Below are 19,309 nucleotides of genomic sequence, written 5' to 3'. Positions count from 1 at the left end.
TTTTAAACATATAATAAAACTTATATACATATACACTATGGCGGAAATAATGGCAAATATCTGCCATTTACTTCTCAAAACAGCAATTTTTTCAGCGTGCAAAAGTGGCAGATTTGATATTCTATAATAACAAAAGAGGCACAGCTGCCATATATTTGGTTGGCAAAAATGGGGCACCTTTAACAGTTGAATGAATCCAACAGGTTCACAGCTGCTGTTTTTTGGTTTTAAAAAATGGCATCTATTTTAGTTTGTTGAAGACAAATCCTTCACAGCTTCCATTTTCCTGGCTTGTAAAAGTGGCAGTTATGATATTCTATAATAACCAAACGTTCACGGTTTGCATTTGTTATAAACGGACAAACCCTTAAGATTTCTTTTAGACCCATTCTTTTATATTTCGTAGGCTCACATTTTCTTATACATTGTCATTATTGGCAGTATAGCACGTTTTATTGGATTGTTTATTTATACTTCAGTGGTGTATACGAGGGTTTGATATAACTTTAGCCAAGTTTGTGGTTGTATACATGACAATAAGATATACCATTATGATGCTTGTATGTTACTTTAGCTTACCTTTGACTCTCTTGACACTCTATAAAGCAATTGTTAGAAAATAATAATATTATAATTAATTCTGCATTTTATTACAAGCCTTAAGTTCTAATGTCGATGATTACTTGACCGGTAGTGTTCCTAAAATGTCGTCGTTTGAGTGAGAGGTACACCGAATAAATAGTCTATATGTAAGCAGTATGATATCAATAAGAATAAAACATGACTTTTTAAAGGCTATTTTCTGGTAAAGATAGAACCGTCTATTGATGATGACCATTATATATGGAAAATAGTTATATTATACAGACGTAGTTTAGTTGGATCAAAATAACAAAAATAAGCTAAATGTTTTATCTAAAAACCAACCCCTTTTAGTTTATTATTCAGTTTACATGTCATTGCTTCAGTCATTACAAACATACCCGAATCCAACATATTTGTTTACACTTTCTGTTATTTTGAAGGGGCTATATACCCTTATCATCGTTATTTGAAGGCTATTTATTTTAAAAGATAAATAAAAGTAAAAGAAAAAGAGAAACATCGTAAGCTAAAAGAACGCTAGAATAGACAATAATAAAGAAGCTATAAACCAGAATGGACCAATCATGTCGACAGACCCGACTATTATCTTCTTCTGGTTCTTTTACGTGAAGATTCATTCGCTACCTCTGGTGGAGCAGAACTGTATACAAAATAATTATCGCATATGAGTACACATATATCATACATGAAAAACAATAAAAGAAACTTACACCACGTCTGCTATGATGGGGGACTCATCGCGACCCACATCTTCGAAAGCGTCATTGATAGAGTCTGAACTATCAGGATCTTGTTGATTCTACATTTTTTTTACCTTGTTAACGATATTGATGAAATAAACCACTTAAGATTTTTTTACTGCTACCCTTCTTTTGTGTGTTTGGTTGTCACTTTTAAAGATCTCCGTTAACAAGCTTTTGGCACCCAAATTCTCTTACACTGGTATATTTGGAATCCCTTGTCATTCGCAAGCTTTTCCAGGCACAACATGTAAAAATCCCTATCATTTTCCGGGATATCCTTCGAGTTTTTTAACACGTCAGGTTGGTCCAGGTCAATCAAATCATGCTTCAACGATCGTGCCAGTGACTTCAACTGAATTCGTTTGATTTATAAATCACGTTGTAAAATTGGGACTGGAGGTGGCTTTTGTTGCTCATCGGGAATATCCTTGCAAAATAACTGCCAGTCTTTTGTGTGTAAACGTTGTAGCAGTACATTTACTCTATCAGAGACCTTCTTTCCTATAGACTCTTCGGAATTTGGGTCAATCGTTCGTTTACCAAGCTGATCATGATATTCAATCACTTGGGATCTTTTTACCGACTCGGTGATTCGATCACGAGCTAAAGAAAATATACAAAAAAAAACTGATTCAGTCAAGATTATCAGAATTTGGGAAGGATATGCTTTACCACTTTGTTCGACGAAACTTTTTTGTATCATATTTACATCTTCATCGGTGATGTTTCGTGCAAATTGATTTTTGACCTGATCAGACAGCGCAGCTAGAATTTGATTGATCTCGGTAACGTCAAGTTCAATTTTACAAACAGAATTGGTGAGTGTAATATTTATATCAGACATTTGGAAATGTTTGTTTTAAAATAAATATTTTTAATGAATAAAAAGGTATAAAAAAGTTAAAAGAAGATATGCTAGTACATGTAATATATTTTTATCCGACCTTTAGTTACTTGGAGTTGAATTGTCTGCTTATTTAAATTACGTCAATTTTTTTTGTTTGTTTTTGTTTGTTTTTGTTTGTTTTTTTGTTTGTTTGTTTTTTTTTTTTTTTTTTTTTTTTTTGGACGACATGTCGTCCTATCATGGCGTTTTAAATAAAGATGACCATAATCAAAATCAAGTTATAACACATGCACAGAAAGACACACCCATCCCTAGTTATTGGAAAATCCATTAATTTGGAGATTATGTATATCAAAGTAACTTCATCAAAAGGGGTTTTGTCTGAAGCGTGATACAATAAACACAGTTTGTTATGGACGTGTCATGATCCCGTTACATCTTATGCCCCAAATATGCAATATGAGTAACCAGCTTTCAGACTCAAGATTCGTCATTGATCTGTCAGCTCTTCGAATCCTTTGTCATGATCCACATAAGCTATGACTAACTCTTGTCATTGCTTATTTTTTTATTTAATTTCTTGTATTTCTTTCTCTATAAATATAGCTGATAAATTTCACTTCTCCCAGTTTTCTTTATCAGATATATTTCATAATCATCTTCTCGTTTCTTTCCTCCCTCTTATTCTTAAATAGATAACCTGCTTCAAGAAGCTATTCATTCTCTGTCCTATCCTGCCTGTCTCGTTCCTCCCTCGTTCCTGACAGGACGTCTTGACTGACTAGTGTATTATCTCAAAATCCTTAAATCCCCTGCTTTTTTTCATTAGTAAACTTCGAAGCCTAACTATAAAGTATTTTTAAAAAAGGGAGCTAATTATATAGAATTCACAGCTAGTGTAGACGGAACCTACCAGAGGCGGGGGTAAAAGCAGAATAGAATGGTTATTTAGGTGAGAACAAGGATGACAGAAATTATGTATATATAATAGTTTCATTATCGGTTTAAAAATAAATGAAAGCCGAAAAGGATCTACTCAAGAGGAAATGAAAAAGTATAAAATCTTAATCACAGAAGTTGACATAAATAAACATGCCTTCATTTATAGCAGTTGACAGGACTAGTAGACGATGGTTCCGAGATCAAATTTACAAAGACAGAGTCTTAGCCATATTGAGTTTAAGACATATTTCTGACATCGAGCATAGATAGAGATGATGACATGAGCTGCTATTACTTATGTTATATAACAGACTTTAAGGCCAAGGATACAAAGACAATGGATGTTAAATGTGTTTCACAAGTAGAATGCATAACGGAGATACACTATTTGGAGCAGAGACGTTCGACAGGATACAATAGTCATGTTCAACATTTACATGTGCGACAAAAGAAAGAGAACACGAAACATGTGTTACGAAGACGATGGGCTGGCTTCGTTTCAATAACAATATGAAGCATCTTCCAGGATAGTTTTCAAACAGCAACCGTCAGAGTTTATAACCACAATACGATTTTTCGTCTCGCCTATTGTATTAAGAATGGACACATGAACAATTATGCATACACTATAAAGCAGAACGTTAAGCGACATTTCAAGAATGGTTTGAAATAAAACTCTTTATTAAGAATAAAGGAAAGGTGGTAATTTTGTCTTGGGGAAGGAATAATGTTTTTGTCATAAACACGTGCACTGTATTTATACGCGTTAATTTGCATGGGAAGAACTACTATAGGTTTAAGCTATATAATTGGACGAGGCGGTTTGTTTTATTGGTAAGATTAAGTAATCAGAATTTGATAATCCAAGATTGGCGAAATTTAATAGAGATTGAGAAGGTGAATAATGTGATAGAGCGAACGCCAGACCAAAATTAACGTGAACGATGCCTTTGAAAAGATCCTTTGAAGCTGATAGGGGATACTGACATATAATTTAGTTCAATGTTGTATACGTTTTTTGAAGAGAGAGGTATTTACCTATGTAATGTTTGTTCCCAGCAACTACAAGACCTTTTGGGGAAGACAAGATACACCGCTTTGGTTTGTTTTAGAAGGTATAAGGTCGTTCTCAGGATTTCAATCTTGTCTTGTGCCTAACAACTAGAACCATAAAGTTATTCGTTTGGCAATGATTAATATACTATGCAGAGTACTTACCAAAAGCGTGAACACCAGGTGAAGCAATCAATATGAAGGAGAGAACCGAAACGCGTTAGGCGCTTAAAATACTGATAGCAAACATAAGACTACCGAAAAAAAAAGCCTATAAACTCTCAACGGACCTAAATCTACTTGAAGAGAGCGTTTGAACTATTCAGCAAAATAAGTAGCTAACACGTAGGATGGCAGAAAAGGCATTATTTGCCTAAAGTGCTTGTAACCAGCTTCGCATTACTAAGTACTACAGACTATTAATTCTCAACGGACCTAAGTCGACTTGGAGAGAGTTTTTAAAGTATAACCGTTCGTCAGGGCATCCTTCAGCTCATACAAGTTTTACCAGATTACGCATTCCCCGATGGCAACAGCAATTTAATCAATAGGCGTAGGAGAGATCCCGAAGAATGAAGAAGAATTCAGAATGAGTAATTGTTATAAATGAAAGAAAGTTCGAGAGAAAAGTTAAGTCAACAAATACCCCAGTTATTTTCTAGCTCTAGAAAAACCTAGTCACACCTGAAAACCATTTTGGCTCAATTTTCCTCAAATTTTCGTCTCATATAGACGGGCTTCCGAATTCAAAATCTAAATAGTGCGACTTTGTTTGTTTTCAACATATTCTTTTTATATTATGAATCCAATTTAAATGTTCTCTACTAAATAGTCTATATTTATTATTCGATTTGGAGGAATGACAAGATTGTCCATGACGAGCGTCATTGAACAATGAAAAAAACATTCCCTTCCTTCTATGACGCGGACAGCCGTAGTAAAATTACGAGATCAGGAAGTGTTTCTATTTTTAGTGTATGTCCGTCTAATAGTATTGCAGGGAAGCCGATCTCTTCAAATTCTTTAAGCAACGTGCATTGTTGACTAGCTCAAGGAATCTCAAAGTATGTAGTATCAGAAACAGTAACTCACAATTTCCCGGCGAATACGGTATGATCCTTGATACATCGAGGATCGACACCCACAATATTAAAAGGTGGCCACATAGTATATTTAATATAAATTGTAAATTATGATGAATGTAACGGCACTTTGTCTTTTTATGACCCATGCATTTTTCAAATTAACACAAGTTGTTTTATTTAGTAATTAGCGGAAAAGAAGATGCTCATTTAGATGACGCGGCTAAAAAGTATGACGACTAGCAAAGTAGACTTATCACAGGGGAGTTTAGATGTGTTACAGGAAAAGGAAAGAGGCTTCACCCAGGTCCTCCGCGTTTGCTTTATAGAAAGGATATCAACAAACACTCTATTGAAATATAAGGGCATTTCTCAACATTGCTTTATAAATCACCAAGAACCTTTGCATAGGCTGAATTGTTCAGATTTTGTTGCCCACATATTTTAAAATGGTATGAAGTTGAACAGAAGCCCCTTAATTTCAGGATCGTGGCATAGCAAGAACAGAAAAGAATGATTATTTAGGTGCCAATAGAGAAACAGAAATTAAATATGTATTAGTATTAATATATATATTAACAGGAATCAAAATTAAAAAAGGTTTATTCAATACACTAGGAAAAGTCGATAAAATCAATACAGATATGAGACCAAATAAATATGCTGTTATTTATATTAATTGACAGGTCGGGTGAAAAATCGGATCGGGCATCAGCTTTACACAGATAATTTATTGGTTATATTGAGTTTGGGACATCTTTGGAGTAGCAGGTATAGATACAGAGGATAACATGGGCTGATACTATTAAAGTTATACAAGGGAGTCTCAGGGCAAGTACAAAGAAAGCGGATCTTAAATGTGTTTTACAAGTACAAGGGATACCGGAGATACATTATTCGGAACAGAGACACTAGACGGGATACAGTAGTGGTGTTTGACTGTGACATGTGAAACAGAAGACTTAAAACAGGGCCTAGATCGGACAAGGTCAATGACCTAGCTTGGTTTCAATAATAATCTGAGTTATTTTACTTGATTATATACAACTGGAACCTAGGCGGTTCACGTCAGTTAACTGTATTCTCCCTCATGTTGTTACCGATAAAATAGTTGGTACACCTTCTCGTCAGTTTAATCGGTAACTGGAAAAAACTACGTACAACAATTAGCTAGTTCTTCTTCAACTCAGCGTTACCAATGTGTTTCTTTCGCCAATTTTGATAAGAATATTATGTTGAGTAAATTAAAATAGTTTGATTCAAACATGGTTTGGAAGTGCAATTACGAAAGTGTGTGAAAACTCATTCTTTTTGCTACTCGATTGTTAATGCATAAATCCAAGTATTACACCGATTTAACTATTTGCTGCATACAGCTCGCGGAATAATTGTTTGGAACTCGAGACATAAAACGAATACTGATATTTAGAGTAGAAGAGCAACCAACAGTGGTATGAAACATTATAGTAGCAAGAGATACTTTTAGTTATATCCTTTTCGGTACCATTATCCAAGAAATTCAGCATTTCTGGTATCTGGTAAACCATGTGTATATGGATTAGCAGGTTAGGAATATGAGCAATTTTGAAAGAAAATAAAAATTCAACTAGTGAATGAATTGAGAGTTTTATTACCAGGGCTATTTCAGAAGTAGGTGTGAAGACTAATATGGATAGCTTCCTAGTCTTGTGTAAAATAGATTATGTTCCTAGATATAGGTGCAATTCCAGAAGGTCATTAGCGATTTCATGCAAAATGTTTAGGGTATCTGTCGATTTAAAACACATCCTTCCAGTGGTTTTTGATAATACAAAAAAAGGTATCCCTAGTGTTACTATTTTAAATATGTTCTTGAATTGTATTTTATAAACTTTTATGCCGCTTATTGGTTTAACAATAATAGTTTAAAATATATAAAACATTGTGGCGGTCCTTTTCTATATTTGGAAAAGGATTTACACAATTCTTGTTAAACCGAGATATTGGATCATTGTATTGCTCCCAAATCTGCATATTCTATTTACATTGTTGTCAAAGGCTATAATATTATAGTCGAACTCATACTAGATTACCGTAGACAAGCAAACAATGGAAGTTGACGATAAATTATCTGTAGGGTCCTGCAAAACCATAATTCCACTTATATAATCAGAGCTTATTGACAGTATAAGTTCACACATTTTTCAACTAAAAGAATTTGACCAATTCTGGAGTCGTAGACCATGAACAGAATTTGTTAACATCTCTAGTAACTTAGGCCTTGCGTAACGTGATAGATCATGTGCATCGTCTTATATCCTGTGAGGTTTTTGATTTCAATTATTTTTTGTCTACATATTTATGCAATTTATAGCAGCCATAAATCATGTGTAAACCTGCCTTGTCCGTTTTTTTTTCACACTTGCCCTGAAACAAATCACCTAAACATTTACCACCAAAATAGTCATACGCTAGAGTTGAATGAATTCTTCGTGGTCTGGTGTAAACCAACAAAAACAAATCGATCCGCATCCTGCCAGATTGTATTTGTTTGGAATTTATCATGTACAAATTATCAAACTGAAAATTATATATCCAACAGTTGTTCTTTTGTCTTGTCAATTTACTAAATCTAATTGTCTTTCATAAGCACGCACGCTCTTTTGAAAATAGGTTTTATCTAACTCTTGGCTTGCACGCTCTCATTCTTAATTATGGAATAAAAACTCATCCACTATTAAGGAAAGCATTTAAATTCCGCTTCATGCATAGGCTCTAAACCAAAAGAGTTGTTTATATTTTCAATGCATTACAAAAACATCAACTCAAAATCACTAGTTTTCAATTTTGAACACGTCAAATCGTATATTGTTTTCTTTATATTACACTAATTCTTTTTTCTTAAGAAATTAACTTGAGGCGTTGCCATGTAACTCCATTTAAAGCATTGCCATATGGATTCTGTAACTACGGTCTCTTGAATATTACCCATGTAGTGAATATTACCGAAATGTATGATTTTCCGTCTTAGTACTTCTTAAATTTTTTATTAAACCGAGGTTTTTTCAAACCAAAGCTCCGTTTGGGTATAAATTGTGACCTTGGCGGCGCTACCCTAAATGTCTGCACTCCACTTTTGTCTGGTACGCTGCTCTCTGAAAAACCTTCGAGCTGCCGCAAGCCTGTTAAAATTGAATAACAAATAAATATTTATTAAAATGAAAGAGTTATGTGGATGTGGTAGAATAAAGTATATTAATTTGAAAATATTTCAGTGTAAACAATATTAGATGTGAATGATCCTTCTTCACCTTCAATGTTTGATATTTCTTTACGAGTTGAAATTCTGATGTCATTGTGTTTTTGTACTAGGGATAATACTACATAAAGTTTTTATGCAAGAACACAGGTGGTGGAAGATATAGAACAACAGAATCTAATAACTTGCCTTGTGATTTGTTGATTGTCACTGTAAATGCGGGTCGAATCGGGAATTGACAGATATAAAAATCAACACTAACTTGTTCCTCAGTGGAGTACAAAGTAATGCGTGGAATAAGACCAATGTTACCTTCGTATGATGCAATAGTGTCCTTTGCTTAAATTACATGCTGAAGAAGAGCTTTGCAGATAAATCGAGTACCGTTACACACGCTTTGTGCAGCTGCCAGTTTCAAAAGCATCATAATTGGGGAGCCTAGTTTTAATTTTAACTCAGGAGGCGGAAGACTACCACATTGTTAAAAGTTCTTACGCTCTGGTAGCAATATCAAAGCATCGATACCCGAAAGAGCTGTATTAGTAGTACGCAAAATGGTTTACTCTGCAGGAAATGTTTCCAAAACATGATTTTTGACGCCCGATCCAAACGCATTAGTTGGAGTGGGTATGGCTTTAAGCTTCAAAGATGCAGATCAAACATCACTGTCGTTTTCAAAGTTTTTATAGATATCGCAGCAGAGGTGATCCATGCCGCTTTCTGGAAGAATCATTTGGTCGGGTATCTTAATAATATAACTTGTGTTTGGGCGAACAGGGTATAAACCGTTTCCAATATTCCAAAGAAAAGAAGGAAATTCCGGAAGCCCTAGAGCTGATTCTGATTTGTGCGCCAATTGAGCTTGTTGTACTCGCATAATCAATGAAAGTCGCAATTGCTTAATGTGTCTCTAAAGATGAGATGTAATCATGCAGGTGTCATGATCGTGTCACGTAGATGCATTAATTTTTGGTAATTCTTTTGTCAGCACCTTCTTATGTACGTGTCAGCCATCAATCATCAAATATCTGTCATATATAAGTAAGGACTTACTAAACTTTGTTGTTGCTTATTTTCATGCTAAATGACTATACCATCCTTTACTAAAGTATAGCCTAACTTTCCCTCATATTTCTTCCCCTTCATCAGATATATTATGTAATAACCCTCTCTCCTCTTTTCCTCTTTCTTTTTCCCTCTCTCTCTCTTTTAATAAATATAGTAAATGTCATTTATTTTTTTGTTCTAGGATGCAAATTCTCTTCTGTCTGTCCTGTGCTCATGTCCGCTCGTGACAGCAGGCTTGGATAATGTTCTCTTTGCTACGTTTGAGACCGACAGGTAAAATTTGAAAAGAGTCACTGCTAAAAACTATTAGTTTCGCTCTGAAGGATAATGTACCAAGAAGTGAGTCCAGATCATTCATAATGTCTCTGTAACGAATATCAGCAGTTTCCAAAACATTACGACTGATCATTGGAGCATCGCCCTAAACTATTAGTGTTGATGATGCTATCAATGCCGCATTATTTCCTTATGGCTTCAAAAAAACACATTGACGCCTGATAAAAATGTAGGGGAATACCAAACCTTGAATGAGATCTGCGGCTAATTTTTTTTAAAAAAAGAAGCAGTTCAACTTACAGTCCCGGATTGATCAATAGTGTTCCTTCTTCTAACTGCCTGCAGCAATGCATTGAAAATGAATGTTTTGTCTGTAACACCTGGATCATCCAAAAAAACAAATTGTATTTCAAGGGGAAACGGGAATTTTGAAAAACGTTTTCACTCTCCACCAAATTCAAAACACGTTAACAACACTGCATGCTGATAACTGATGAAAGGATGCTCCGCCAGATCAATCATTGAGCGTTCAGCGTCCAAGCATAACTCCCGTTGTTCACGCTGAAGCCTCCTCTTACTTTTAAATATTTGTCCGGTATTATTGCGTCTATTATCGATCGGTAAACAAAAGCCTCCAAAATTAATGATCATGATTTTATTCAAATCAAGCATTTTATTTAAATCCATAAAGAAGTTACCATATGCTTTTTCTTTCATTGCAACCGTTAACTCAGAGATAACATCGGTCAAAAGCTTTCTTTGAGCATATAAATAGTCCTAAAAAGGTTGCCTTGTGTGTGATCCATAACTGGAAGGGGTAATACGGCTCTCGGAGAATCAAGATTGTGACAAACAATCGTCGCTACATTGCAGGTAATTGCAATGTGTCACTCTCCTACAACCATGTATCTCATTGGTCGTCATCCGCAAGTAAATGTTTTGCACGGGAAGCAGCTTGATAAGTTTTGTATACTACACCATCTACAGTTCTTATCTCTTAAAACTGTTCGGCGGTTCGATATTGCCCAATAAAAGCCGCAAATAATAGTTTTCGGCCTCTTTTGGTGAAACAGGGTAGATACGGCCTGTGGTTTGACGAAAACCTATTTGTCTTTTTCTCACTTTTTTCCAAGTATACTGCTCCAGAGACTAATGATATAAATAATGATAGGTATCTGGATCGCTACGGCTTATGCTAAACCAAGCTGTCAAAATAGTGTCTTTACTGGCTGCATTTGCACGAACATCACTAAGATTAGCATTCTCCAAAAAACACACCATTTGTCGCCCAGGATGATGAATGCTTAATCGCGTATGCGCTGAAAATTCTTTATGCAATGAGAGCCCAAATATTCTCCAAATCCCTTCGGGTGGAAAAACATATCTCGCGTCTGTGAACCTATCGATTTTGTCCTGACATATCATATTATTTTGCTGTCCATTACTACTTACTTGAACACTTGCTCTATCGGACCTTTATAAACATACTTATAAAGATACTTTACAGTAGAAACGATGTTGTATATTTGGAAATTTATATGGGCATCGTATTTCGTACAGAAATAAATGTTGTGAGGTACAAACCATATATTATCCAATGCCATTTTATTTTCTTTTCCAACGCTTATAACATCTCGTATTCTTCTTTAAATAACATAGCCGGAATTTGCTGTTGTTGTAGTAAGAGTACAATTTTTGTGGTAGCCCTTTAGGCACTTTCCATCTTTCATGCAAATGGATCTGGGATTTAATGCACCACATCGACCGTGCATCATGTTGTTTGTGACCGTATGATACGCTAAGGGATGTTGCTCATCATTTGAAATCTCAGCGTAATTAATATTTTCAAAATCATTGGTCGAGCTAGGTCTGTTTTCAGGTCTCACAATAAACAAACTGTAAGCATGAGATAAACCTCTTTTCTGAAACTAGATCACACAAACATATTCAACGACTACACCAAGAATATAATCTTTGCTGATATTCTTAAGAAGACTTTTATACGTTAATCGAAAAAATCTTGCGCAAAGATCAGGTCTGTCTGTAGCAGTTTGACTATACAACAACTCGCTTGGGATTGCATGCCATGTAAGATTACAGGTAAAAGAAATAAAAAATCATGCTTTCCAAAACGTCTAATAATACTAGTGGCATCTTGATACAACTGGGACATATGTTGCGGCCCACCAATGAAGGAGCTTCGAAGAATAAGTTTTCGACCATTAGAGCTCGTATCATTGACATCACGTGCAACAGCATCTTTTAAAACAAGGTAAAGTTCGGTTCGAAGACTTGACAGGTTATTTCTTATAACGTTTAAACGAAACTGGCCAATCTTAGCGTACATATCCATATTACACTGATGGAATCGTTTTCCATAAAGACGGAGATCATGCCCCCAGTTTCTAAACCGGAGATGGAAACTATAAAATTACATTGCAGTGACTTTTAAACCATTATCAGATACACATTCTTTATGTCATCCCGATTGGTCTGTTGGGAATATCAAAGCGTAAGACATTGGATCATATGTCTGATGTAACGCGTTGATACTCTTACGTTGACCCTGATTTTGGGGTCTCATAATAATATCCCTAACCCTAATCTAATCCCCTTCCGGTCTATTGTCACAGCCCAAAATTAATATCCCAACTTCAATCGAACTCGTTGGTGAATTATGTCTTCGTGGATCTGGGAATTCTATTGCCTGGAATACCAGTGCCACATCTGCAACGTAATCCGAATTCTCAATCAAATATTGGTTTATCGTCTTAAAGTGTCTGACTATAGGATTGATATCATGCATTAAAATTTTTAAGTGTCCTAACGTGTTGATGTCGACATGGCTTGCAACATGGTGTCAATTTTCAATCCCATGTTAAGCATCAAAGACATAAATTTGAGCAAATGATGATGCAACATTGTTGGATGGGGGCAACAATCCAATTCGGTCATAAATACTGCCATGAATTTGAGAAGCATACCCCCAGCCGCGAGAGTTCTGAACAGATTCGTCCCTATTGATACCCATGGAAGTAAATCTTAAGGCATTGTGGTTAGACCGCATGTGTTTTTTAAACTCCCAGTTTCTTTGATCATTTTCGAGTAATAAGTTGGATATAAGTCCAGGTTTAGGGTGAAATGGTGTCTCTTTTTATTTCCCAATCCACTACAGAGTTGAAGGCTGCCAGTATGAAGACGGCTTTCTGACCTTTCTTCGACCCACATGAATGCCCTGCATTCAGAACACATCGTCGTCATTCTTCCAAACCATGTCTACTGTGCAGTATTTCCGTTTGCTTTGCTTGATTTATAGTCTGGTGGGCACGATTACCATTCTGGCAGCACAAAAGGCTAGTTTTTCTTAAATGCCCAAGTTGTTGACATGTTGAACAGCGGACAATTCTTTCTTGGACTGGCTCATGGGTTGAAATGAACTCGTGTTCGTCTACCTCCATGTCCTATTTGAAATCAATCTTAGTTAAAATGCTTACAAAAATTTTTGTTTTTGCTGTACCACAGGAATTGAGGTTGGGTTATTTAGTGCATTGTCATGGTTATTCAATGAAGATGTCACCTAAAAAAATGTCAGTACTTTCAAATAAAAAAAAAAAAAAAAAAAAAAAAAAAAAAAAAAAAAAAGAAGAGATGACTACATTCGTATTTAGGTTTACTGTATTTAAAGCAACATCTAGGTGGGATCTAGAACTATGACCTTTTTGACCACAGGACGCACAATTTGTACTATTATTTGACAAGTTTTAGAAAAATATAAAGGAGAACGTTAATACTATGAGCCGTATTCTTGGGTGGAAGGGTTCACCCCGCACCCCTAATTTTTTTATCACTCCTTAAAAATTGCGCTGTTTGAAAAAAACAAGCATACTGTTTTTCAGGTTATTAGCGCTTTCAAGCTTAATACTATCAGCCGTATTCTTGGGGGAGCGGGGGACCCGTCTATATGGGACGAAAACTTGAGGAAAATTGAGCCAAAATGGTTTTCAGCTGTGACTGGGTTTTTCTAGAGCTAGATAAGAACTGGGGTATTTGTTGACTTAATTTTTCTCTCGAACATTCTTTCATTTATAACAATTACTCATTCTGAATTCTTCTTCATTCTTCGGGATCTCTCCTACGCTTATTGATTAAATTGTTGTTGCCATCGGGGAATGCGTAATCTGGTAAAACTTGTATGGGCTGAAGGATGCCCTGACGAACGGTTATACTTTAAAAACTCTCTCCAAGTCGACTTAGGTCCGTTGAGAATTAATAGTCTGTAGTACTTAGTAATGCGAAGCTGGTTACAAGCACTTTAGGCAAATAATGCCTTTTCTGCCATCCTACGTATTAGCTACTTAGTTTGCTGAATAGTTCAAACGCTCTCTTCAAGTAGATTTAGGTCCGTTGAGAGTTTATAGGCTTTTTTTTTCGGTAGTCTTATGTTTGCTATCAGTATTTTAAGCGCCTAACGCGTTTCGGTTCTCTCCTTCATATTGATTGCTTCACCTGGTGTTCACGCTTTTGGTAAGTACTCTGCATAGTATATTAATCATTGCCAAACGAATAACTTTATGGTTCTAGTTGTTAGGCACAAGACAAGATTGAAATCCTGAGAACGACCTTATACCTTCTAAAACAAACCAAAGCGGTGTATCTTGTCTTCCCCAAAAGGTCTTGTAGTTGCTGGGAACAAACATTACATAGGTAAATACCTCTCTCTTCAAAAAACGTATACAACATTGAACTAAATTATATGTCAGTATCCCCTATCAGCTTCAAAGGATCTTTTCAAAGGCATCGTTCACGTTAATTTTGGTCTGGCGTTCGCTCTATCACATTATTCACCTTCTCAATCTCTATTAAATTTCGCCAATCTTGGATTATCAAATTCTGATTACTTAATCTTACCAATAAAACAAACCGCCTCGTCCAATTATATAGCTTAAACCTATAGTAGTTCTTCCCATGCAAATTAACGCGTATAAATACAGTGCACGTGTTTATGACAAAAACATTATTCCTTCCCCAAGACAAAATTACCACCTTTCCTTTATTCTTAATAAAGAGTTGTATTTCAAACCATTCTTGAAATGTGGCTTATCTTTCTGCTTTATAGTGTATGCATAATTGTTCATGTGTCCATTCTTAATACAATAGGCGAGACGTAAAATCGTATTGTGGTTATAAACTCTGTTGGTTGCAGTTTGAAAACTATCCTGGAAGATGCTTCATATTGTTATTGAAACGAAGCCAGCCCATCGTCTTCGTAACACATGTTTCGTGTTCTCTTTCTTTTGTCGCACATGTAAATGTTGAACATGACTATTGTATCCTGTCGAACGTCTCTGCTCCAAATAGTGTATCTCCGTTATGCATTCTACTTGTTAAACACATTTAACATCCATTGTCTTTGTATCCTTGGCCTTAAAGTCTGTTATATAACATAAGTAATAGCAGGTCATGTCATCATCTCTATCTATGCCCGATGTCAGAAATATGTCTTAAACTCAATATGACTAAGATTCTGTCTCTTTAAATTTGATTTCGGAACCATCATATACTAGTCCTGTCAACTGTTATAAATAAAGGCATGTTTATTTATGTGTAATTCTGTGATTAAGACCTTATACATTTTCATTTTTTCTTAAAAGATCTTTTTCGGCTTTCATTTATTTTTAAACATATAATAAAACTTATATACATATACACTATGGCGGAAATAATGGCAAATATCTGCCATTTACTTCTCAAAACTGCAATTTTTTCAGCGTGCAAAAGTGGCAGATTTGATATTCGATAATAACAAAAGAGGCACAGCTGCCATATATTTGGTTGGCAAAAATGGGGCACCTTTAACAGTTGAATGAATCCAACAGGTTCACAGCTGCTGTTTTTTGGTTTTAAAAAATGGCATCTATTTTAGTTTGTTGAAGACAAATCCTTCACAGCTTCCATTTTCCTGGCTTGTAAAAGTGGCAGTTATGATGTTCTATAATAACCAAACGTTCACGGTTTGCATTTGTTATAAACGGACAAACCCTTAAGATTTCTTTTAGACCCATTCTTTTATATTTCGTAGGCTCACATTTTCTTATACATTGTCATTATTTGCAGTATAGCACGTTTTATTGGATTGTTTATTTATATTTCAGGGGTGCATAGGAGGGTTTGATATAACTTTAGCCAAGTTTGTGGTTGTATACATGACAATAAGATATACCATTATGATGCTTGTATGTTACTTTAGCTTACCTTTGACTCTCTTAACACTCTATAAAGCAATTGTTAGAAAATAATAATATTGTAATTAATTCTGCATTTTATTACAGGCCTTAAGTTCTAATGTCGATGATTACTTGACCGGTAGTGTTCCTAAAATGTCGTCGTTTGAGTGAGAGGTACACCGAATAAATAGTCTATATGTAAGCAGTATGATATCAATAAGAATAAAACATGACTTTTGAAAGGCTATTTCCTGGTAAAGATAGAACCGTCTATTGATGATGACCATTATATATGGAAAATAGTTATATTATACAGACGTAGTTTAGTTTGATCAAAATAACAAAAATAGGCTAAATGTTTTATCTAAAAACAATCCCTTTATTATTCAGTTTACATGTCATTGCTTCAGTCATTACAAACATACCCGAATCCAACATATTTGTTTACACTTTCTGTTATTTTGAAGGGGCTATACACCCTTATCATCGTTATTTGAAGGCTATTTATTTTAAAAGATAAATAAAAGTAAAAGAAAAAGAGAAAACATTGTAAGCTAAAAGAACGCTAGAATACACAATAATAAAGAAGCTAAAAACCAGAATGGACCAATCATGTCGACAGACCCGACTATTATCTTCTTCTGGTTCTTTTACGTGAAGATTCATTCGGTACCTCTGGTGGAGCAGAACTGTATACAAAATAATTATCGCATATGAGTACACATATATCATACATGAAAAACAATAAAAGAAACTTACACCACGTCTGCTATGATGGGGGACTCATCGCGACCCACATCTTCGAAAGCGTCATTGATAGAGCCTGAACTATCGGGATCTTGTTGATTCTACATTTTTTTTATCTTGTTAACGATATTGATGAAATAAACCACTTAAGAATTTTTTACTGCTACCCTTCTTCTGTGTGTTTGGTTGTCACTTTTAAAGCTCTCCCTTAACAAGCTTTTGGCACACCACATTCTCTTACACTGGTATATTTTGAATCCCTTGTCATTCGCAAGCTTTTCCAGGCGCAACATGTAAAAATCCCTATCATTTTCCGGGATATCCTTCCAGTTTTTTAACACGTCAGGTTGGTCCAGGTCAATCAAATCATGCTTCAACGATCGTGCCAGTGACTTCAACTGAATTCGTTTGATTTATAAATCACGTTGTAAAATTGGGACTGGAGGTGGCTTTTGTTGCTCATCGGGAATATCCTTGAAAAATAACTGCCAGTCTTTTGTGTGTAAACGTTGCAGCAGTACATTTACTCTATTAGAGACCTTCTTTCCTTTAAACTCTTCGGAATTTGGGTCAATCGTTCTTTTACCAAGCTGATCAGGATATTCAATCACTTGGGATCTTTTTACCGACTCGGTGATTCGATCACGAGCTAAAGAAAATATACAAAAAAACAACTGATTCAGTCAAGATTATCAGAATCTGGGAAGGAAATGCTTTACCACTTTGTTCGACGAAACTTTTTTGTATCATACTTACATCTTCATCGGTGATGTTTCGTGCAAATTGATTTTTGAACTGATCAGACAGCGCAGCTAGAATTTGATTGATCTCGGTAACGTCAAGTTCAATTTTACCCACAGAATTGGTGAGTGCAATATTCATATCAGACATTTGGAAATGTTTGTTTTAAAATAAATATTTTTAATGAATAAAAAGGTATAAAAAAGTTAAAAGAAGATATGCTAGTACATGTAATATATTTTTATCCGACCTTTAGTTACTTGGAGTTGAATTTTCTGCTTATTTAAATTACGTCAATTTTTGTTTGTTTTTGTTTGTTTTTGTTTGTTTTTTGTTTGTTTTTTTGTTTGTTTTTTTTGGACGACATGTCGTCCTATCATGGCGTTTTAAATAAAGATGACCATAATCAAAATCAAGTTATAGCAAATGCACAGAAAGACACACCCATCCCTAGTTATTGGGAAATCCATCAATTAGGAGATTATGTATATCAAAGTAACTTCATCAAAAGGGGTTTTGTCTGAAGCGTGATACAATAAACACAGTTTGTTATGGACGTGTCATGATCCCGTTACATCTTATGCCCCAAATATGCAATATGAGTAACTAGCTTTCAGACTCAATATTCATCATTGATCTGTCAGCTCTTCAAATCCTTTGTCATGATCCACATAAGCTATTGTTGTAAAATAGAAAAAGGGGAAAGGGCAAGTACTGTTACGACTAAGTCGTCTCTAATTTTTATTTAAAAAGAAGATAGAGATAATTCTACAAAACTATCAAGGGGTATTTATATATAATTTGAAAGGTATCAAGAGGAGGGTATTGACAGTGACCAGCACCGGTGATTCCATAACAAGCAAAACCTTGACAGTCATCACTTAATTGACGGTTCTACTAAATATGGGAAAAGAAGGCAGAAGGAAGAAGGAAAGACCAAAGCCACGTAAACAGGTTTATGATTTACCAAACTTAGTTTACCGAGGTCAAGAAATAAATAAATATAAAGAAGTAAATAAACAATTATACAAACAATAGCACTCATTTCCATATACGTATGGCTCAGGTCCTATGAGACTCTTCGCTCGATACACGTTACACAGCATTGTTTTATTGATAGAGGTAAATTGTGGAACAACTAATTCCCACCAGTGTGATTATATGGAATCATGTCCTTATTGGATCATCTCCGATAGTTCTACTCTAGGTGTGTTATTATGTTATCCTCAACAGCTATGACTAACTTTTGTCATTGCATATTTTTTTATTTAATTTCTTGTTTTTCTTTCTCTATAAATATAGCTGATAAATTTCACTTCTCCCAGTTTTCTTTATCAGATATATTTCATAATCATCTTCTCTTTTCTTTCCTCCCTCTTATTCTTAAATAAATAACCTGCTTCAAGAAGCTATTCATTCTCTGTCCTGTCCTGCCTGTCTCGTTCCTCCCTCGTTCCTGACAGGACGTTTTGACTGAACTAGTGTATTATCTCAAAATTCTTAAATCCCCTGCTTTATTTCATTAGTAAACTTCGAAGCCTAACTATAAAGTATTTTTAAAAAGGGGGCTAATTATATAGAATTCACAGCTAGTGTAGACGGAACCTACCAGAGGCGGGGGCAAAAGCAGAATAGAATGGTTATTTAGGTGAGAACAAGGATGACAGAAATTATGTATATATAATAGTTTCATTATCGGTTTAAAAATAAATGAAAGCCGAAAAGGATCTACTCAAGAAGAA

The 19,309-nt window shown here is 35.1% G+C and overlaps 3 protein-coding genes across 3 annotated transcripts; all 3 read right to left on the bottom strand.

The window, feature by feature from the left end:
• Nucleotides 1-241: 241 nt before the first annotated feature.
• EV154DRAFT_488605 (uncharacterized protein) lies at nucleotides 242-2,193 on the bottom strand (the record flags this gene model as incomplete). The annotated part of the gene is made up of 8 exons (XM_051599155.1): nucleotides 242-316; nucleotides 580-598; nucleotides 684-743; nucleotides 984-1,058; nucleotides 1,317-1,395; nucleotides 1,545-1,701; nucleotides 1,831-1,952; nucleotides 2,022-2,193. The coding sequence occupies 8 exons, from the start codon at nucleotides 2,191-2,193 to the stop codon at nucleotides 242-244; spliced, it is 759 nt and encodes a 252-aa protein (XP_051450332.1).
• Nucleotides 2,194-6,137: 3,944 nt separating this feature from the next.
• EV154DRAFT_488604 (uncharacterized protein) lies at nucleotides 6,138-7,453 on the bottom strand (the record flags this gene model as incomplete). The annotated part of the gene is made up of 5 exons (XM_051599154.1): nucleotides 6,138-6,274; nucleotides 6,634-6,808; nucleotides 6,908-6,958; nucleotides 7,233-7,289; nucleotides 7,346-7,453. The coding sequence occupies 5 exons, from the start codon at nucleotides 7,451-7,453 to the stop codon at nucleotides 6,138-6,140; spliced, it is 528 nt and encodes a 175-aa protein (XP_051450331.1).
• An 8,316-nt stretch (nucleotides 7,454-15,769) lies between these two features.
• On the bottom strand, nucleotides 15,770-17,717 carry EV154DRAFT_488603 (uncharacterized protein; the record flags this gene model as incomplete). Its single annotated transcript, XM_051599153.1, has 8 exons — nucleotides 15,770-15,844; nucleotides 16,108-16,126; nucleotides 16,212-16,349; nucleotides 16,505-16,579; nucleotides 16,839-16,927; nucleotides 16,994-17,224; nucleotides 17,354-17,475; nucleotides 17,546-17,717. 8 exons carry the CDS (start codon nucleotides 17,715-17,717, stop codon nucleotides 15,770-15,772), a joined length of 921 nt encoding a protein of 306 aa, XP_051450330.1.
• Between the last annotated feature and the right edge of the window lie 1,592 nt (nucleotides 17,718-19,309).

The sequence above is a fragment of the Mucor mucedo genome (assembly GCF_025094135.1).
Source record: "Mucor mucedo strain NRRL 3635 chromosome Unknown EV154scaffold_261, whole genome shotgun sequence".
Classification (NCBI taxonomy): Eukaryota; Fungi; Mucoromycota; class Mucoromycetes; order Mucorales; family Mucoraceae; genus Mucor; species Mucor mucedo.
This window is presented reverse-complemented; position numbering and strand designations above follow the sequence as displayed.